At 39.8% G+C, this 22,876-nt stretch overlaps 1 protein-coding gene across 8 annotated transcripts in view; it reads right to left on the bottom strand.

Moving 5' to 3' along the window:
* Nucleotides 1–1,518: 1,518 nt before the first annotated feature.
* kdm2aa (lysine (K)-specific demethylase 2Aa) overlaps nucleotides 1,519–22,876 on the bottom strand; it is a 30,682-nt gene continuing 9,324 nt past the window's right edge. For 4 of the 8 annotated variants that reach the window (XM_026303880.1, XM_026303881.1, XM_026303877.1 and 1 more), the window contains 14 exons: nucleotides 22,395–22,519; nucleotides 21,418–21,541; nucleotides 21,196–21,324; nucleotides 18,255–18,338; nucleotides 17,733–17,990; nucleotides 8,730–8,762; nucleotides 8,462–8,567; nucleotides 7,713–8,291; nucleotides 6,600–6,747; nucleotides 5,439–5,681; nucleotides 5,131–5,294; nucleotides 4,897–5,043; nucleotides 2,687–2,905; nucleotides 1,520–2,401 (listed from right to left, as the gene is read on the bottom strand). In XM_026303880.1, the coding sequence (XP_026159665.1) occupies nucleotides 2,220–2,401; nucleotides 2,687–2,905; nucleotides 4,897–5,043; nucleotides 5,131–5,294; nucleotides 5,439–5,681; nucleotides 6,600–6,747; nucleotides 7,713–8,291; nucleotides 8,462–8,567; nucleotides 8,730–8,762; nucleotides 17,733–17,990; nucleotides 18,255–18,338; nucleotides 21,196–21,324; nucleotides 21,418–21,541; nucleotides 22,395–22,519 (2,541 nt within the window). In that variant the 3' untranslated portion in view covers nucleotides 1,520–2,219. Of the gene's footprint in view, nucleotides 2,402–2,686; nucleotides 2,906–4,896; nucleotides 5,044–5,130; nucleotides 5,295–5,438; nucleotides 5,682–6,599; nucleotides 6,748–7,712; nucleotides 8,292–8,461; nucleotides 8,568–8,729; nucleotides 8,763–17,732; nucleotides 17,991–18,254; nucleotides 18,339–21,195; nucleotides 21,325–21,417; nucleotides 21,542–22,394; nucleotides 22,520–22,876 lie in introns of all 8 variants that reach the window. The other 4 variants (XM_026303884.1, XM_026303882.1, XM_026303883.1 and 1 more) reach the window with 3 other exon arrangements.

Genomic DNA, 22,876 nt, shown 5'->3' with positions numbered 1-22,876 from the left:
AGGAGCTTGAGGGCCCTGCAAGGGATCCCTCTGTTGATAGCCTCTGGAATAACCCTCAGCACCTTGTTGTGGCACACCAATAACTGGTCCATTGCCTCCTCCCATCAAGTCCACGCCCTAATTTGTGAGGAGCCTTGCTATTTTGTTTTGAATTGTTTTTGTAGAGGAACAAAATGCTTTATCACAGGAGGAGGTGTTGGTCCCACAGGAACCTTGCCTTTGTCCAGCACCAGTTTGAATTGCTCGGGAGTGTTTGCTGGCATCATGTAGTCGTCCTCTAACTGAGCTACTTCTTCCTAGTCTGCTTGGTCTTGGCAGCAAACCCACTCTGTGCCACCTGGCAGCCACTCCAGGAGCTACTCTGGTATGATCAACATGACTATTAGTTGGCTTTCACTTGACTGGGCTGCACTAAACCAGGCAAATTGTTAGCTTTTTCCCCAGCAAGTGTAAGAGCAGACTAGCTCAGAGCTAACCTTAGCAGTAAGTGAACTATGCCAACTCTTTTTGACAATATTTAATAACAGCAGTGAAAAGATAGCCTTCAGCACTGGAGCCTCCCCTTAGGTGTGTTTTGAGCCCCCTACTGGTCTTGCTGTACACTTGTGTGGCCACTTCCAGCTCAATCAATAAGTTTGCTGATGACACTGTTGTGGTGAGCCTGATCTCCGACAACAAGATGGCCTACCTAGAAGAGATCAAGAAACTGGAGACATGGTGCCAGAGCAAAAATCTCCTTCTGAACGTCAGCAAGACAAAGGAGGTGGTAGTGAACTTCAGCACAAAGCAGGAGAGGAAATAGCCACTCACAATCACTGGGAGCCCAGTGGAGAGAGAGGACAGTTTCTGGTACCTACGTGTTCACATCACACAGTACCTGTCCTGGTCCTGTCACACCAACACCCTGATAAAGAAGACCCAACAACATCTCTAATATCTGAGATGCTTAAAAGACTTCAAATTACCCTCAGGTGCTTAAAACCTTTTACCCATGCATCCTGACAGGAGGCATCACAGCCTGTTTTAGGAACAGCAGTGCTGGATGATAGTGAAGCACCTCAGCCATCCCAACAATGGACTCTTCCCTGTGTTGCGATCAGGAAATTGCTTTTGCTCTTTGAAAGCAAACGCAGAGAGAATGAGGAGGAGCTTCTTCCCGAGGGTCAATTGGGCCCTCAACGATGAGAACATCTATGGTTTCTCCCCACAACAACTACTGCAACTGACCCTCTTGCACATATACTCACAGTGTTAGTGTACAAAAATTGCACAAATTGCATACATCGCAATATGCACTTTATTCATCCACATTCATCCTACTGGACGTCATTGATTCCGTTTTCATAAACTGTATTTTTTTTTTCATTTTTAAACTGTATATAAACTTATTCTCTATACTCTGCCCAACCAAATCCAAATCCAAATTAGATTGTTTAAATCTTATTTGTTGTATTCTTTACCTCAAATTTTAAAAAAGGGTATCCATCAGTACAGAGCCTATACTACAATTATTTTAGTTTTCAGTGTATTTATACTAATATTTTATATAATACAATTATGTCACTGGTATATTTTTGTTGTGATGGAAATTTATTTTTTATCTTCATAAAATATGAGTTGTCTGTATGTGGTAAAAGAAATGCTGCACAACTGCTCTGACACTTCGTTCATTTTAATAAGTTTTCCCACTGTTAGAAAAAAAATGTACAATGCCAAATGCCTTATTGAATCTTGACTGAAACAAACACGAGTTCACAGTAAGCACAGAAAACCTTCACTGCCACTTGGGTTAAAGTGACAGTAAAAAATAGTCTGTGCCACGTAAAGGTGGTGTCATTTTCAACCACTATTCATTATCATTCTTCCAATTATTGAAAATAGGAAAAGAATGTAAGTCATAAAAAAGGAGTCATGTCAGTGATTCAATTTTTTTTTTTAGAAAAACGTTTTTTTAATTTTTGTGAGATGAGTAATATCAATATTTAGATTGGCACAAACACCAGCGGTGAGGGAATACTCCTCCAAACGTCATTATTCACAGCTAGTTCCAGGAGACAATGATATTAGGAGTCGACGAATGCCAGTCTGGTCAGCTTTAATGTTTCTGTCAGCTAACACCACGTTTGGTGGCCATCATGGTGCTGACCAAAGGTTGAGCATATGTACATTTGAAAAAGCATTTATTCTCTTCGACAGAAGGTCATCTCACAGTGTGTTTGTTAGTCCAGGCGCTGGATTAGTTTCTCCTCCATCATACAGTAAAGGGCAACATGTGACAGCTCCGAGATGAAAGCTTCACACACTCGCCTGCTGATGTTCTTGCAGCCTCTGAGGTCCAGCAGAGTCAGAGAGGAGAGACGCTTCAGGTAGGACAAACAGCCGTCTGTCAGCTCACTACAGCCTGAAGTAGTACAGAACTGAAGTTGATTAACAGATTTATGAAAAAAAAAAAAAAGATATATATATATCTGATATATTTTTAAAGCAGTTTATCTTGGTGGATGTTTTCATCCAGAACATAACGAAAGGGTAGTGTTTTCGAACAGTGGACAAGGCTTAAATCAAACAAACCGTGGCCAATGACAAGCCATAAACCTAGAAAACTAAACTACTTAACTTCCAAAACTAACCAAAGAACCAACTAGATGATCAAGCAATGGGACTATGACTGAGCTCCAACACTAACCTGCCAGTGAGAGCTCTGTGAGGTTGTTGCGGGTGTGAGTCCCAGGTGCTGCCAGCAGGGCAATGGATGAGTCTGTTATGTCCTGGCAGTGAGACAGATCCAGTCTCTCCAGCTGGGGCATGTGGCGCTGCAGCAACCTCAAAGTGGACTCACTGATGTCCAGACCAGACAGACGCAGGGTAACCATGTTCCTCAGTCTGCTGCGAGAGAACTCTGAACCTACAGGACAGACAGACATATCTGATTTATTTGTCATGTTTTGTTACAAACCCTTCATCTGAAAAAGCACTAAAGTCTGTCATCCATCACACTCGGACCCTGACCAAACCCAGTGACCTCTTGACCCTTTACCTTTCTGGTTTTATAAATTACTATTTATAAAGCATTTAGTGTTTAGCCTGTCCTGACAAGAAGTTTAGCCGATGCAATTTTGTGGCAATTGTTCTGTGGTGCCAAGCACCAAACATAACTTTGTCCATTGTTCAGTTTCACATCATTTAGTTCTTTGATACAACAAGCAGAGGTGAATTTCCTGAGCGATTACTTTGCGTGTCAATAATATTTTTCAAATTTATAATTTGATGATTTAATCAATGATGAATTTCTCTGTATGAAGAGCAGCATTTGATTTGGTTTTTTTTTGCCCCCAGATCAATTTTACCAATTTTTCGCCGGCGACAGGAACACCTCACAGTTACAATGCAGCTTGTTGGAAAATAACTGAAAAACATTATTAAGCCTATAGAGTTCTTTGTAATTTTGTCCTTTTTATCATAAAGACAATGAGTACAAGTCCAGTGTATGGAAAAAGATAGGTGACGGTGAAAGGTGAAGAGCTTCGTTATGACAGCAGTGTGTTTATATCCTACTCAGTAGTTTGCAGACAACAGTGACTATGTGAAACCCTTTGCCAGGTAGTCATGTGGATATCTAACGGCAATCCAATCCATTTTTTGTAGCAGGGCTTTTTAGAACCAGAAGTCCTTTAATTCGCCTCAGAATTATTTTTTTTGTGATGTTTATTTGCATCGTTCCCGGTGTGTACAGGCCTTTACTGCCAAAACAGCTGGTCCAGTCACAAAAAAAGAAAAAAAAAAAAGAAAAGAAAAAACACATTAAAGCCAAATTCAGAGTGGAGGTGTCCTGGATATCCAGCCTAGCTCTATGTATTAGTGGTTCCTACAGTAACCACTGCAGGGTGAGCTATTTCCACCTAAACAGCCTCCAAGACTTAAAAACACTAATAGGACTCAGGTAAACACAAGTTAGATTAAAAGTATTAGAGTCTACTGGAAACAGAGCAGCATCAAGGTTTAGTCTGTCAGTTGCTTTTAAAACAGCAGACGTCACAGGTCTCCTGACCAAATCATCTGGCCCAGTAAGGAATCTCTGGGCAAACTGCAGCCTGAATACAGAGACTGCTTCTGAATAGGTGTAGGACTCCTTGGCCTCCTTGATCTTTTGGCAGATATAAAACACCTTGTAGGACCTAGTGTAACTGATCCCAAAGGAGGTCCACCACTATTGACTGTATTTTTTTTTTTTCCAGAAAATCTGCAGGCGGCTCTACACAAGTAGCTGGCATCATCTGGATTGTGTAGAGATCCCTGCAGATAACTAGATTATTATTGTCAAGGATCACCTGTCCGGACAACTCCCTATTCCAGTCCACCTCATTGCTGCTGTCACTGTCTCTCCTCTATGAATAGTATGTGATCTGCCTTCATTTAGCTTATACTGGACAAATCTTTTCTTCACTGGCTTTCCCAGGTTGAAGAAGAACATCCATACCCCGGCGACTGGTGAAGCAGGTCCTAACCAGGATTCCCTTTGCTTGTGAACGCAAAAAGGAGGTCAGCTTACTCCTCCTGGAGCACATAAAGTCATGCACCTGCTGAGACCCACGTGAGAAAGCAACATTTTCTGCTGCAGTCCTAGATGTGTACTGCTGACAGAAGCCTTCCCCACCTCCCACCACTGACTCAAGCACGTACTGGAGTACCAGAGGGACTGACATTTCACAGCAGAGATAAAATGAGCCCCATCAAAACTAGATGAAGATCTAATTGTTGTGATTACAGAGCTCATAACTGTTAATCTTTATTATTATTAATAATATATTCATAACACAATACACTTTTTCTGTGATGATCATGTAAGCTGGGTGAAAACCATGACATAAAAGTGGAAAACAAGCTACTGCTACTGACCAGGCGGTGTGATGATCTCTTTTAACTGGGTGTCGTTAATGCCTTCACACCAGCGCATGTCCAGTAGCCGCAGATATGGGAGAGTGGGAGAGACCAGCGCTGATAGACAGGACCAGGACAGACCAGTGATCCTCAACTCTCTTAGACCTGAAGACACACACAGATAGGAGTGAGAGAGGATGTAATGACATATGAAGGGATTGTGTGTGTATATGCGTTACTGTATGTTTGTACCTGGCAGCCTGGTGAGTAGGCAGTTGAGCTGTCTCTTAGCCAGGGGGGTCCAGGACAGGTCTAAAGAGGTGGGCTGGCGTTTGATGATGCCTGCCAGGGCCTGGTTACTGAGTGGGCTGCACCGACTCACATCGATGTGGCTCCACAGACGCTTGTCACAGCTCCTGCACATTGCCGTGAGAAACAAAAAACAACAACAACGCTGTAGGTGTACACAAGCTGTGTCAGACAAGGTGAAATCGAAAACATTAAAACACATACTGTATGTTTGTGTGTTTTCTTTGCAAAAAAAGAAAAGCATGACGTACCACTTGTACCAAGCCTTACAGACAGTCATGCAGGCCAGCAGCTCAGCTCTTCCCAAGTATCTGAACACAGACACCCACACCTCCTTCTCTCCTCCTTTCTCGTTGCCCACGTCCTTAAAGGATGGCAGGGTGAGCAGGGAGGGAGGAGACAGGGTGGAGGATGCAGCAGCTTCCTCTTCCTCAGATGAAGATGCAGAGTGGTCTCTAGCGCCTTTGTCTTCGTGGTTACCCCGTAGACGTGGCCTAAGACATAAACAACATAATATCAAATGGCGTTAAATGAATAAGTGCTGCGTATACCATTAACTATGAAAAAAAGAGTAACGCAGGTCTTGACTATTACAAGATTTCTAGTAGTTTCCTTTTGGCCAAATACTTCAAGGTCTCAGGAAGTCTACATCATAGCATTTATGAACCATATTTTACAGAAAGTTTTGGTGGACGTCAGTTGTTGTATAGGTTTGTAGGTAATCATCCTTATGGTGAACTGAGCCACTGTGGGTACAGCATTCTCAGTCATTAAGCTGCTGTGTTTAGGACTAGTAGTTTCGAGGAGAAAACTGTACACCTGAGGCATCCTGTGGATGTTATTACATGTATTTTTTTCAATCAAAGTTACTCCCAGATGTGAGTTGGCTTGTAAAAACTTGGCCTGGGGTAATGCTTACACGAAGAAGAGGTAAAACAAGACAGTAGTTCAGCCTACATTCAATTCTGTTTTTAAGTTCATTAAAGATGAAGGCTGTAATACTGTGGTGTGCTGCGGAGTGGCTGAAGTAGTGAAGGAAGAGGATGTTGATTCTCTCCCAAAATACAGTGGGTTTCAGACTGCACAATAAGTCTGGTTTGGGCTGATTTGCCAGCAAACTTTTTCAGGAATTTTCAGGAAGGCCAGGAGCAGGACATATGCATGGATGTAGCTCATAAACAAAATCAATAGTGATTTAGATAAGAAGTAAGTAATCTAGAGTGTGGTAGAGTACATGCTGCAAAACTAAAACTAACAAGTCAAGTGACAAAAACCTGACTATTTTGACAGCATATTAAGAACAATTAGGAATGAGGTACCAAAATAAACACTACTGACAATATAAATGTATGGGGAGTTCTATGTTTCTTAATGAACCACTAAATAATTAAAAGTAAACTATAATAGTTTACCTGCCAGGTCCCCTTGGAGACATGCTGTCAGCTGTGGTGTCGGCACCCTTGAATCTTGAAGGTTTGGATAGAGCCGTCTTTCTTTGGATTACACTCATTGTTGCTGTCTTCGGACCCATGGCTGCTTCTAGCTTTGGAACTATGGAGACTGATTGGTGACAGCACATCACTGTTGCAGTTTAACTCATCTTCACTTTACAGTTTAGCTATGGCAGGGTGTCTACAGGTATGAACAAGTTAAATTTAAGACTTTTTAATAGCTTTTAATACCACTTCAAAACATGAACTATCAACTATCATCAACTATAGATCTCTGAACTAACTCCAACAGTTGCTTCACGTAAACCATCAATATGTTAGCCCCCATACTGACTGCTCAAAGATCTTCTTCTTCTCCTTTCGGCTGCTCCCTTCAGGGGTCTCCACAGCGAATCATCTGCCTCCATTCAACCCTATCCTCTGTATCCTCCTCACCCACACCAACTATCCTCATGTCCTCCTTCACTACATCCAAGAACCTCCTCTTTGGTCTTCCTCTAGGCCTCCTTCCTGGCAGCTCTAACCTCAGCATCCTTTTACCAATGTATTCACTGTCCCTCCTCTGAACATGTCCAAACCATCTCAATCTGGCTTCCCTGGCTTTTTCTCCAAAACATCTAACATGGGCTGTCCCTCTGATGTACTCATTCCTGATCCTATCCATATCAGGACTGCTGAAAGATACTGTATCTCTCCTAAAAGGCCATGTACCCCAGGCTTTTAAGATTGCAGTAATCAAAAAGCCTAGTCTTGATGCAGGAGTGCTAGCTAATTATAGACAAATATCCAACCTAACTTTTATTTCTAAAATCCTTGAAAAAGCTGTTGTTAAGCAGCTATGTGACCAATTACACAGAAATGAACTATTTGAAGATTTTCAATTAGAATTTAGAGCACCTCAATTAGGATTTAGAGCACATCATAGTACAGTAACAGCATTACACATATTAAAAGACCTTCTCTTAGCCTCAGATAATGGACTCATCTCCGTACTTGTCCTACTAGATATTAGTGCTGCATTTGACACCATTAACCACAGTAAATGTATTATACTATAGGGATTTAAAGTCTTACTAGATTGTCTCTTGGCCTTATGAGGTTGCTGTAGGGTGACAGTCAAGTAGGAGCCACTTAGCAGGTCATCATGCAGATCAGACACTAACAGGACTGGGGGTTCTGGGTCTGAATCCCAGTGCCCATCCTCCTCCATCGCCTCCTCCTCCTCTTCCTCCTCCTCTTCGTTTTCCAGCATGTCCATCTCCTCCTCAGGGTCAAACTCTTGCCCCTCACTATCCTCATCTTCATCCTCATCAGTCCTGTTCCTCCTTCTACGTCTGTGATGCTGTTGTCCTTTGTCTCCATCTTCGCTGTCCTCCTCTTCGTCATCGTCGTCATCTGACTCCTCAGATTCGTCTCCTCTTCGCTGCATCTTAGAGCCTCCCCGCAGCCTAACCCCCCGTCCTCTACGTCCACCCTCTCTCATGCCTATCCCTCGCTTTAGGATTGAGAAGGAACCGGGAGTCACAAGGCCTGCTCTGCTTCCTCTTTGGGCTGAGCTTCCTCTCAAAAGACCTCTTCTGTTTGCATTAAACCCTCTCCTGGAAGAGTGGCTGCCTCCTCGAGCAGAGAGTGCCATCTTTCTTCTTTGGGAGGCTGCAGAGGTGGACAGTTAGATTACAGGCAATCAGGTGATAATAAGGCGATCATATTAATGACAATACACAGTATATATCTGAATTTGTATTACAGAAACATTCTTTTTTTTTGTCATTAATTACCAACAAAATAAAAGGTGTTTTAGGTTAACGTTTTACTACAGAAACCTTCATCATCATCATCGCTGGCAGAGTCATCTCCATCGCGGCTGTGTCTCTGACGTCGATAAATCTTTGCCATACGAGCATCCAGCAGGGAGGATGATTTCCGCTTCTGGAGGTGCAGGGAAAGAGGACAGAAGAAGAATGAAAAGACAAAACAAATGAGTCACAGCAGAAGTGCAGTATGGCCGGGAGAGAGTATAGAGAAAAAGACAGAAAAGGGCATTTAGAAATAAACTAACATCTTAAAAAAATAAATACAATAAACACTTACCACTGAAAGGCCTTCACCTTTGTCCATTTTAGACTGATGGAGGAAGAGTAAAACAAATATCAGAATTGACTTAAGAAACATTTCTTCAAGAAAAGGCCTCATTTCTGATTATTCTGACAAAAGAAAAACTGCAGCTAAAATTTCTGAGGGCTGATAATATATTTTGAATAGGGGTGTGATGATACACTTAGCTCACGAGACAAGACGATACACGATACTGGGTTCACGAACGAGACAAGATATTTAAAGACTATTTTCAAGAAATTTTTAATAACTAAATGTATGATTAGAAAAATTATTTTTTATTCAACTGAAAGTCACAGAACAATGCAGGTGAATTTTAAAGTGTTTTAACTAATCAAATTGTAATGAATTTCACTTCAGGTCTACTTTAAGTATGACTTTTCAGAAATAGTAAAACAGAACAATCAGGCTATAATTCAGGGTTCTGACAGGTATAAACAAGACTTCAAGACCTTTTTAATACTAAATTAAAAGAAATTTAATACCAAAATTGTTATGCTGAAAGTAGACGCTTCCCAAGTAAACATGCTGACATCAGTGCAGATGAACAGTAAGGTTGGAGTTTAAGAACACTGTCCCAATGTTTTTAAAGTGAATGGAACAGAAAAGTATTATTTCTGCCCTAAATGTTAATATTATAATGATCTCAGAAATATTATCAAAACACAATAACCCAATAATAGCCTAACACTGTTTGTTGAAGGGAAATGGCAGAAAAAAGAAAAATAATTTGCTACCAAATACATGGTTCTTTTTAGGTGCTGTAATTTTTTCAGTTGTTTTCTTGTCTTTTACCATTTATAAAAAAACTCTGCACAACACACAACAATACTGTTTTGTCAGAGTTGTAGACCATAGTTGTTCCTTTCCCTTATAGGCTCCTCTCTGTGGTCTTTGTAAACAAAGCACCTGGTACAGACATGAACAGAGCTTGGGCTTCACATGAGACATGGTACGCTGCACATGCTACACCGGTATAGACACATGGCTAATATTACAAGACAGGCTTTTAGCTCAGCGATATCATCATTTTTTAGCAAGATCCTATGGCATCTCGTCACACCCCTAATTTTGGACATAATCTGATATTATGTTATGTTTATGTTCAATAATTATAATGCCAATGATTTTAAGTTTGCAATTTAGCCAACAGTCAAAAAAGAACAGAACAGAACAGCCCTAAAAGCCAGTTCATTGAACACTATGCAGGTCTCCACTGAAACCCTTGGCATAATAACACTCAAACATCATGGCATAAATTTCAGATGTAAGTTTGTAAAAAGTCACAAAGCAATAGAAAGAACATTAACTATATGTGGGTATAGACAAGCTGCTTTGCTGCATTTGGCACAGGGTGTCTTGAATCTGTGCAGGGTGCAATGAAATCTCAAGACCACCAAGGCATTCTGGAGTGAAATGTGCTGCCCAGTGTCAGAAATCTTGGTCTTGGTTGCAGGTCACAAGCTCTCCAGCAGGATAATGACCCAAAACACACAGCTAAACCCACCCAAGAATTGATACGAACAAAACACTGGACTACTCTGAAGTGACCTTCTATGAGCCCTGATCTAAATCCTATTGAACACCTGTGGAAAGAGCTGAAACATGCAGTCTGGAGAAGACACCCTACAAACCTGAGACAGCTGGAGCAGTTTGCTCACAAGGAGTGGGCCAAAATACCTGTTGACAGGTGCAGAAGTCTCATTGAGAGTTACAGAAATCACTTGATTGCAGTGATTGCCTCAAAAGGTTGTGCAACAAGATATTAAGTTAAGGGTATCATCATTTTTGACCAGGCCAGTTTCATTAGTTTTTTTCAAATGCTTCTGTTGAAACACAATTCAAAAGCAATGTCTGATTTTGATTAGTTTAATTTTCAGTAAATGTATTATTGCTTTTACCAATAATTTTGTTCATGTAAGTTACCAAAAACTGAAAGATAATGTACATTGTAAAGTTACAACAAAAAGTTTTTTTTCAGGCAAGAAATATTGGGTTAACGAGTACAGCCGTCCTGCAGCCTTGAAAGCTGATTCTCACAATTCGTACAGGTGTCCAAACTTTTGACGACTACCCTCTTTCTATGTAAAAGCAGTGTTGGCACTGACTGTCTTACTACACCCTTTTATGGAATATTTGGACAGTATTGTTCTGCAGCAAGTAGTATATTTTCTACTTCTATGTAAAGTGCCTTGAGATGGTTACATTGTGATTTGACTTTTTTTTTACTGCGGTATGCTTCTGGTGCCCTGGCAGTGGCTTTGCATCAAGAATGCGGTGGTTTTAATCCTGCACCAGGCTAAAAGAAAAATCCAATGTGCAGTCCCTCTTTTTGTCACCAGGGGCCACAAAATAAATAATTATAATCTGTTACACCAGGTTTCATGTATGTATCTATTCAAAGGTCTATTAAACATGGAGCACAACACCATAACACTTTGTATAGTTTGCTAGAACTAAAACATGGTTGAATAAATAGATTACAAAATAAACATGTGTGGTTGTTTTACACAGAATGAGCTGATAAAACAAAGCTCCAGCAGTGAATCTATAGACTGTTTATTGTGATAACACAGGCTGTGCGTCCTTGACATAAACTGATCAATGATCAACTTACTACTAAGACAATGTATTTCTACTGACAGAAGTGCTAGATTATGGGCACATTATGTGTTAGGCAGATACAGTAGAAAAAAGGTATCATCTCTGTAATGAAGCTACTACACACTCTAGAGCCACACTCAGCTCGTGTTCATTTTTGACTGGCTGACAAAAACAGACGTCAACTACACAGCAAATCACCAGTGTTAAATCTCCTCTGAGCCTGTTAGTCTAACACTAAAAACTGTACACATATAAACACTCATATAAACACAATCAGTACTCCCGTACTGATTTAACACAGGACATTTTGCTGCACTGTGCTGTGCAGTAGGTGCTTATATTGTGCATTTGTTTTTATTTTCGGTCTTACATTCTATCTTTTGTGTTTGTCCTTTGGCTGTGTAAAATAAAGGTCCTTACTGCTTTGTGGTAAATCTGTACAACAGAAAGGTACGGGGAAGGGGTGGCTACCATGTGGATGGTTTTCCATCTAAAAAGGTGTTAATACCTTTTGATGACTAGATTTAAATCTCCATGAAAACCGTCAGCCTGTTTTGTTTCAGTTGGGGGCTGCAATGGTGTTGTGACTATACCAAAATTATGACTCGAATACCAATAACTGCCTAAGTATCTAGATACCACTACTGAAACGATACCACAGACAAAAACTAAACCTTCAGGAAAAAGTAATAGATTTATAGATGGCAGAACATCGAACTTAATCACAAAACAAAGAAAAAATATTTTGACAGTGTCAGTGCTGTGGAGAATGTGAAAAGAGGCTATAAAACAAGAGTGAATTATGTTAATTAATACGGCTAAAAAGTTAATTTAGACATTTGTCCTTAATTTTCTCATCAAACTGATGGTGATAAAAGCTCACTTCTCACACTCCTTTGACTAGGGAAATATTATTTATTACATTCACTAATCCCTACCAGTGCAGGTTTCACCTACATATATATCATATCATGTAATAAAAACCTGTATTATGTACACACAGTCATCCAGTCTCCATCTGATTATTTCTGTAAATGCAAATATCAAGATAACATACTGTACTTTGCCTGAGCAATGAGCTTCCCTCTTTGTTAAGGTGCTTAAAGTTTTAATATTTTTGTATAAGGAATAATTGTCTGTCCATCCTTCTGTGTCCATCCTAATCAGTAAAGGGAGGCAAATGGTTTCACTGGTGACACTTAAAGCAGTGTGTCTAACTTAGGGGACAACTTGCATTTGGCAGAAAATCTTCCCACTGCAAGCAGAAGTTATGTCTGTGATAGTTTAAACTTTAGGTCATCAACATCATTTCCTACACAGTTTAATGTGCTCGTTTTCTCATTTACCTTCATTTTTCTTAAAATCTCCACAAAGGTCTACAGGTCAAAGGGAGAAGCAGGAGAAAAAAACAAAAAACAAAAAACACACCCACTGTACCTGGAGTGAAGCAGGGTGCTACGCACACACGCACACACACAGCACTGCCCACTGCTTCACCTTGTTGTTTAGGTACCGACAGTTAAAGTCAGTTTTCAGGACAGAGTCAGTCAGTACAGTCTCTTAAAAATTACATCCCTACACGCGTAGGGATGTGTAAACAGAGTGTAAACAGAGTGTTGATTTAGTTGTGTATACATGTACAAAGTGCAACTACGTAGATACATGTCAGTGAATTTTTTTCAAGGCAACATATTTTTTCTGCCAAAACATCTGATTCTCCAGTACTAAAGTCTGTTTTCTGACGAGCATAAATTTTATTTACTTAAAGATTTATTATGTGCAGAGTCTCACAGCAAAAATTAAAGGTTATTCCCATCTTAATCTCGAGCACAGCTCAAACTGAAAGCAAACTTACATCTACAGTATGAAAGAGCAGCATTGTTCACCTCTACTAAACCTGAAAGTGTTACTGTTCCTGTAGGAAAAGTAACTGATTTGTTCCTAACAAAATGTATCTACGTTTGCAGTTTAGTTGCACAGAAATGTTTTAGAAATGAGTGTTGGCTGATACACACACAAAATTACAGCAAACTCTGACACCGGGGCTTTTCCTTTACTTTTCTAATTATACATTCATTATAGTATGTGTGAGTGTTAGCTGATTGCCACAGACATAATACTATAACACAGTTGTGTTACTACACCCACTTAAGCACTCTTTATAAAGTGCCTTGAGATGGTAAAATTGTGATTTTGTGCTATATGAGCAACACTGTATCTGTAAAAGGTGGCTACTTTGAGTCAAAACTTTAGATACATTTTCTTTTTTAAACAAAATGATTCCACAATTTCTTTTTTTATGATGAATTGTTCATTTCTTCTATGCTTTACATACATTTCAACATTAAACTGTGTAAGGTTCAATAAAAAAAAATTTTTAAAATGGAGGTATTCTAAAACGTTTGAATAGTGTATACAAGAGCTGCAACAGTACCATTCCTAGCCCTATTTTCTTTGATTATATTTTAACATGTTCTTCATATATATATATATATATTATAATATATATATATATATATATATATGGGACACATGACTGAAAATGACATTTAACATCTGAAAAAAGCATTTTGTACATCTGATAATGTCAGTATGAAACATTTTGCTTCAGAAAATGACTGTATTCAGATGATATCCTCTAAATCTATAATATTCATCTTTCAAGATTATCTCTGGCCCAAGGGTTGCACCTTGTATGTCTTTTATGTCCTTGTATGTCTTTTCTCTATTTTGCATTGGGCAGCATACCAGCAGGATGATTAGTTCTGGGGAAGAGCACGATCACAACACCCTCTGAACAACAAACTTTACTTGTTTACCACTGACACAAAGTCATTCAGTCGCTGCAACGATGGTAAAACCAGTCAAAAGGGTGGTTAACTAAGTATCACAATAGCAGTTCAATCAGGGATTTGAGTCTATAACTGAGTGAGAAGATCCATCAAACAACATCTGCTTCTCTAACATCCTTTCTGATACTGACTCTGTGTCAGTGCACTGGTGACATTAACAATCAAGTGCAAGCTTAAATGCACCAAAACCCCACTTGTAAAGTAAACAACCTGCAAAACCATCTCCACAAAGCTTCACAACATATACAGTACAGTCCAAACTGTAAATATTTGGACAGTTGGACATTTTTTCTTCTTCAGGCTCTGTGTTCAAAATGAAATAAATAATGGATATTATATTCAAATGCCAAGTGTCAATGTTAGTTTCACTAGGGTCAAATTAACATAGATGTCCAAGTCATGTACAAAAACCTTGTGTTTGAAAAATGAGGTGTTATGCTTTGGAGCTCATAGGCGTCAAGCTCAAGATCTGTTAAGAATTAAACAAATTTTCATATATATATATATATATGTATATATATATATATGGGTAAATGCCTCCACAGCTTCTAAAGCTTTAGCAAAAATGGCCTTGTTGAACAGAAAAATATATATATATATAAGTCACTTTCATGTATAAGTCGCGTTTCTAATTATATTAATTATAGCCTATGAAAAACATAGACTAGGCATAAGAACAAGCAGAAGTGCATTATAAAATTCATTCATCCTTGTCAAGTAACGTTAAACAACTGCGCCAACAACGGGGTGGGAGGAGATGAAACAGCGTCTCCTGTTCATCTCTCGAGTTGTCTGAATGCCGACACTCACTCCAAACTTTGTTTCAGCTGCATACTTTATCACCTGCACTCTGAAGTCTGCAGTATAGCTCTTTTTTCATTTTTACTTGTGTTACACTAGGAATTGCAGTTTAGCGTGAACATAAACATTATTTTTTTAGCGGTACAATATTATCTTTGATTTAGTCAAGAATGCCATGTAAGGCTAGTGAAAACTCGACAAAATGACTGCAAATATGCACATATACAGTGGTGTGAAAAAGTGTTGGCCCCCTTCCTCATTTCATTTTTTGCATTTTTGTCACACTTTGTTTCAGATCATCAAACAAATTTAAATGTTAGTCAAAGATAACACAAACACATCATGCAGTTTTTAAATGAAGGTTTTTATTATTATGGGAAAACAAAATCCAAAACTGTGTGAAAAAGTGTTTGCCCCCCCCTGTTAAAACATAACTTAACTGTGGTTTATCACACCTGAGTTCAATTCCTCTAGCCACACCCAGGCCTGATTACTGCCACACCTGTTCGCAATCAAGAAATCACTTAAACAGGACCTGCCTGACAAAGTGAAGTAGACCAAAAGATCCTCAAAATCTAGACATCATGATGAGATCCAAAGAAAGAAAGTGTTTGAGATCTATCAGTCTGGAAAAGATTATAAAGCCATTTCTAAATCTTTGGGACTGCAGAGAACCACAGTGAGAGCCATTATCTACAAATGGTGAAAACATGAACAGTGGAGAACCTTCCCAGGAGTGGTCGGCCGACCAAAATTACCCCAAGAGCGCAGTGACAACTCACCCAAGAGGTCACAAAAGACTCCACAACAACATCCAAAGAACTCCAGGCCTCACTTGCCTCAGTTAAGGTCACTGTTCATGACTCCACCATAAGAAAGAGACTGGGCAAAAATGAGCTGCATGGCAGAGTTCCAAGACGAAAATTGCTGCTGAGCAAAAAGAACATAAAGGCTCGTCTCAGTTTTGCCAGAAAACATCTTGATGACTTTTGGGAAAATACTCTGTGGACTGACGAGACAAAAGTTGAACTTTGGGAAGGTGTTTGTCCCATTATGTCTGGCGTAAAAGTAACACTGCATTTCAGAAAAAGAACATCATACCAACAGTAAAATGTGGTGGTGGTAGTGTAATGGTCTTGGGCTGTTTTGCTGCTTCAGGACCTGGAAGACTTGCTGTGATAAATGGAACCATGAATTCTGCTGTCTACCAAAAAATCCTGAAGGAGAATGTCTGACCATCTGTTCGTGACCTCAAGCTGAAGCGAACTTGGCTTCTGCAGCAGGACGATGATCCAAAACACACCAGCAAGTCCACCTCTGAATGGCTGAAGAAAAACAAAATGAAGACTTTGGAGAGGCCTAATCAAAGTCCTGACCTGAACCCAATTGAGATGCTGTGGCATGACCTTAAAAAGGCGGTTCATGCTCAAAAACCCTCCAATGTGGCTGAATTACAACAATTCTGCAAAGATGAGTGGGCCAAAATTCCTCCACAGCGCTGTAACAGACTCACTGCAAGTCATTGCAAACACTTGATTGCAGTTGTTGCTGCTAAGTGTGGCCCAACCAGTTATTAGGTTTAGGGGGCAAACACTTTTTCACACAGAGCCATGTAGTTTTGGATTTTTGTTTTCCCTTAATAATAAAAACCTTCATTTAAAAACTGCATGATGTGTTTACTTGTTTAAATTTGTTTGATGATCTGAAACAAAGTGTGACAAAAATGCAAAAAAACAAGAAATCAGGAAGGGGGCCAACACTTTTTCACACCACTGTAATTTGCTTCACTGCATAAGTTGCAGGACAAGCCAGAGGAGTGAAAAGGTGCGACTTACAGTCCGGAAAATACAGTACATAAAATTACTCTTTGACTACTGGTATAGGGGTTAAAAATGAATTTTAGCAAGTTGACTGCAGACAAGTCTGAGTTTTGCTAATTATTAAGTTTTAGAAAGTGTTCACACCATATCCATTACTATCAGGTTTCGTTACATGTATACTGTTAACAAGTGCTTTGGTTGACTCAAAACATAAACTCCTCTCTGTTCTGCTCCACTTAGTGTGGAAGTGAGCTGTAGAGTGTGAATAAAGAATCTGCATTTGGTTAGCCTTATTTTAGCTGATGTGATCTTTAAAATATGCCTGCATCAGCCCTGGCACCTAGACTATTCTAAACCCTGGGCATGCTGTGTTAAAAGGGTTATATCCCACACATATTTTTATATATAAATCCTTTGGATTTTAATGTGGTATCAATTTTTTTCCACACTTTGTGTTGAAGCAGAGAGCCTGAAGAACAAAAAAGGTTTAACCATCACCACCCAAAATTACTTTTTGGATAGTTCTTTCCAGCAGCTCAGCTCTTCAATTTCTGAATGTAACCAAAATCCAAAAAGTGTGGTACTGTCAAACAGCAGTTTATTGTCCTATCTGATTAAAACTAGTCTAAGTCTATTACGTGCTATGAGAAAAACCATTTGGAAAGTATGGTAATGGAAAAATATCGAAAACCCACGAAAATGAAAAGTGGCAATAGACTGAGGTAAGAGGCACTACTCTTGTAAAAAATTGAGAATAAAACTCTTAATAGGAAATCATTCTCTGTCCTAACCTGGTCATTCATTCAAGTGTTGTGTCTCTTCTTTTGAAAATGATGGAAAAAAGGGGTGGGGAGCACGCAACAGATGGGTGGGATATAAGCAGAGTAGACGGCACCTCTCACCAGTCTCGAGCTGATTGACTGAGAAGGCAGAGGGGCCGCTACCAACAGAAGTGACACTGAGGAGGAAGAAGAGCAGGGAGGAAGAGGAGGAGGAGGAGTAGGGAAGAAACCACAGTGGATACCCTCCCCATCCTTCTGGGAGCCCACAGGACCCCCTATGGTGGCACAGGGGGCAGGCCCCAGCCTGAGGACCAGAGGGCGGTGGGGACGGATGTGCTGCTGGTGGCCGGCAGCCAACGATTCATCGCTGCCTGATGACTTATGAAATTCATTTAAATTAACAGGAAAAAGAAAATAATAATAATAATAATAATAAATTAATGAAAAACAGACAGACACACAATACTTATTAACTTTGACACACTGCAACCAAGTGTGTGTTAATGCTGGGTTGATAGACTGAGTGCAAGACCGTATTTGCACAGAGACCAAGAAAACTCTCTACAGTACCGTTTTGAATATATGAGACTCCTTTTAATGTTTTCTATGTGTGCATTCGTTTATTAATAAGATTAGGCATACCTCTGGGTCAGTGATCCCTTGGACACACTTTGGGCACTCCCAACAACTGGGCAGGTCTTTATTCACCATTCCTTCACCTTGAATCTGTGGAGGCAGATACAAACAAATTATTAGGAAAACAACTGATGAAACAAAGAAGACAAGACAGGATAGAAAAGGGAATACATTTTCCAGCAAACAATGGAGCTTCATAGACAACTGGGCCACTTTCTGGGGAAAACCGGTTGTGATAGGGAAAGACAGCATCCATCCCACTTTGGATGGTGTGGCTCTCATCTCTAGAAATTTGGCCAAGTTTATTAGCCTTCCTAAACTTTGACAATCCAGAGTGGGGACCAGGATTCAGAGTCTCAGTCTTTAGCTTGATACATACTCTGTGAGAACAAAGAAATTTGTTAATTTTCTCAAGGTGGAGAGAACAAGAACAAGAAAGTTATCACCAGGACATTTCATACTCCACGAGAAACTCAAGTTCAGAACTCCTGGGAAGTCCCTCCCATTGCAACGCATGTCACACGTGCTAAGCATTGTTGGAATCCGACAGAATCTCCTCGGTACACAGCGGGCTACATCTTTCCACAAATTATTAACTATTTGTGTGTCTATTGCTATGACAACTGTCAGGAGAGAAAGTGAGAGCGACAACATTGCTGCTTTCCGCATTAACCATGCCCACTTCAAATTTCTAACCAATCACACAACAGTTGTCAGGCGCCACACGAGAAAAAAAGGTTTGCCCAGATGATGTGTTGAGAACAAGCTGCGACAACTCCCAAACCAGGGCTGCAAGACAAAAAAAAAAAAAACTAAAAAAAACAGCTATTAGAGTTAAAATTCATCAGATGCTTCCTGCAGTTGCCACAGATGGATCTTCTACTTCAGTAGCTCTTAGACCCCATCCCGACTAGACTGCTTAAAGACACCCTGCCATTAATCAACTCATCTTTATTAGACTTGGTAAATTTGTCTCTAGTAATGGGCTACGTACCTCAGGCTTTTAAGATTGCAGTAATCAACCCCCTACTCAAAAAGCCTAGTCTTGATCCAGCAGTCAGACCAACCTGCCTTTTATGTCTAAAATCCTTGAAAAAGCTTTCGCTAAGCGACTATGTGACCACTTATACAAAAATGAACTATTTGAAGATTTTCTATCAGGATTTAGAGCACATCATAGTACAGAAACAACACTATTATTGATCACCAACAATCTTCTCTTAGCCTCAGATAATGGGCTCATCTCTGTAAATGTCCTGCTAGACCTTAGTGCTGCATTTTAAACTTATTTATCAGACAGATTCCAATTTGTTCATGTTCATGATGAAACCTCCACACACACAAAAGTTAGTCACGCAGTTCCACAAGGTTCTGTGCTAGGACCAATTCTCTTCACCTTATACATGCTCCCCTTAGGCAATGTCATTAGGAAGGACTGTATTAATTACCATTGCTATGCAACTGTATCTATCTATGAAACAAACCAGTTATCCAGACTTCAAGCATGTCTAAAGGACATAAAGGCCTGGATGACCAGTAACTTTCTACTTTTAAATTCAGAGAAAACAGAAGTTATTGTATTTGGGCCTAACCACTTCTAGCTAAATAGCTTCTAACAATATAGTCATGGCCTAATGGATAGGGAGTTGGACTTGTAACCAGAAAGATGTGGGTTCAAGTCTCATGACCGGCAGGAATTGTCAGTGGGGCATAGTGAATACGCCCCACTAGTGAATAGCCAGCTCTCTGCCCACCTTCAATACGACGAATACGACAATACGAATTCAACCACGACTAAGGTGAGACCCTTGAGCAAGACACTGGGTGTGTGCTCACTTCTGTATGCACTTTTGGATGGGTTAAATGCAGAGCACAAATTCCGAGTATGGGATCACTTTCACTCTCACCTTAAAGATCCCATAGTACCATAACATACCAATAGAGCACTTTGCTCTCAGAGTGCAGGTGTACTTGTGGTTCCAAGTTTCCAAAAGTAGAATGGGAGGCAGAGTCTTAAGCCATCGAGCTCCTCTCCTGTGGAACCAGCTCCCAGTCTGGGTTCAGGAGGCAGATACCATGTCTACTTTTAAGAGTAGGCCTTTCCTTTTTGACAAAGCTCATTGTTAGGGTTGGCTCAGGTGACCCTGAACAATCCCTTACGTTATGCTGCTATAGACTACCCAGGGACTTCCCATCATGCACCAAGCTCCTCTTCTTTTTCCACTCTACTCTACTCTGCTCTCTACACTCTACTCTAGTCTCACTCAGCCAATCTATGTTTCTCAAGGGGCACTGCCCTGCTTGTTTTTTAACTATACCTGCTCTACCACCTGCTGTTTACCTGGATCAACTGTGTTCAGCCAATCAGACGCTGAAAGTTACTTGTTAGTTATTTATGAATTAGTTAGTCTCTACTAAAGAAAAAACTCGGATACACAACATTGATGATAAAGTGGTGGTTTTCTGTCATTCAGCCATAGGTCACTTTTACGTTGCCCCTAGCCACAGGATGCACACAATATCTGCCATATGTGAGAAATTTTATACATTAAGTGATGCATAATATGTGGCCGCACCCAAGTACGAGTGCGAATAGCATCCAATGTCCGAAGCTAAGCAGGGCCGTGCCTGGTTAGTACTTGGATAGGAGACCAACTTGGAAGACCATAAAATTTGACGCCAGAGTTTTCTTATTACACATAATGGACAAACTTTTTTTTTCAAAATATCTTTGGATGTGAAATGTGAATGCCTTGCCGATTTTCTTCAAATTTGGCTGTCTCATAGCCACTGGTGTTTTACAGTCTAATATGCATTTATATCATAGCATGACTGGTTGGTGAAGGCAGATAACCGCAATGCAGTAGTTCTACTTTAATATATACAATAATACAAAAAACTTAAAATTCAGCCTTTATGATAATCAAAAAGTGTGTGTGTGTTGTACCGTGAGGCAGGCAGGATGGGCTATCTGTGCACAGTTGGAGCATTCCATCAGGGTGAGGGAGGGATCACCAGTTTCCTCCTGATTTGGCTCCTTGCAGATTTCACACACTGCAGACAGAGGAAGGCCCGGCTGTAGGGGACAAATGGTAAGTTACAAAACATACAAATCCATTATATATAAACTAATAAAAAGAAAAACAAACTTAAAAACACATTTACTCACAGAGAGACACTGCCGCAGCACGCAGGTCTGCTTGAGTTTCCCTGGTCCACCAAACTTTTTCATGTCTCTGCAGAAGTTACATTCTCCACACTCAGGTCTCATACAGGCTTCACAGCGCTTACACCTACAGAAAAGAAACAGATTTTCACTAAGAGTTAATCAAACCTATAAAATATTCATAAATTCTGAACACCATAAAAATCACACTGGTGAAGCATTGGCTTCTAAACCAATGCTGATTCAAAAACAACTGCTATTTGTGTTAAATTAGGCTGAAAACAGAAAATTACAAGAATCTCTTCTCAATTCCCCATTTCAATTCCAAAATTATTATTTAAAAAAAAAAGTCACAGATTCATTCTTTTGTTCTTTTCCGTGTTAAGCAAACATTAAGAAAGTAAATAGCGTTTACTCTTTACTACTGTAGATAGAATAAAAACACAATACGCAGTAACTGTGCCTTATATTGTGTCATCTACTTTATGACAACAAAGTGAATACCAGTGGCAGCTAAACCTGCTCTGAATAGTATTGTTTTGAGCTGCAGTTTTTAAGGTTACGTCTTTTACATGTAATGGTTTCACAGTAAACTTTCCCTACGAACAGTATTTGACACCCTCGAGTTCAAGGAGCCCAAAATATCAAGCAATGTACAATCTCTCAGATTGATGACATGTTGCCTTAAGTGTATGCATTTTCTTTTATTACTTGCATGCTAGATATTATCTAACCAATCGGACACATTATTGTGTTAAAGCGTGACAGTCACATCGGCAGGTTCTGGCAAATGAAAATGTATCTTATCACATTTACGTAGCCACAGCGCTCAGACAGACAAGTCTTAAGAGTTTACAATGACTTATACTCATTTCCTGGACGCACCCTAACCTTAACAATAACAATTTACAATACTCTAACCACTATCTGATTCCCCACAACATGAGCAATATCAGCCCACACACACACAACATTTTTACCTGACCCTGCGACGTCTCAGCACAGACATGGAGGAGGCTGGTTTCTGTGGCCGTGGGATGATGGGTGTGGAGGATAATTTAGGACGAGGAGGAGGTTGAGGAAGAGCAGGTTGGTACCATAAGGGCTAATAGAGAGAAGCAGAAATGTAAACAAGAAACAAAGTCTGAGGTATAACAAAAAGAAAAAAAAAAATTGAATACACAAAATTACATCCATTATTAATTACTAGCACTGTGTACAAATATAAAATATATTCTAAGAATTATCAAACTTGATTGCATTTCGACACCAACACTGTTTGAAATGTATTTTTATATAGTATTTGTTAATACATCTGAGGGAGCTGTGTTTTCCGCAAACTGGACAGTTGACACATTTTGTGCTTTACAGATTGCAAGATCATATTCCTGTAGTAATATTTTTTATTACTGTTGATGTCAATAGTATAATCTTCGTGTATTTAAACTGACAACTTAGATAC

Source organism: Mastacembelus armatus, chromosome 1 (assembly GCF_900324485.2).
Source record: "Mastacembelus armatus chromosome 1, fMasArm1.2, whole genome shotgun sequence".
NCBI lineage: Eukaryota > Metazoa > Chordata > Actinopteri > Synbranchiformes > Mastacembelidae > Mastacembelus > Mastacembelus armatus.
This window is presented reverse-complemented; position numbering and strand designations above follow the sequence as displayed.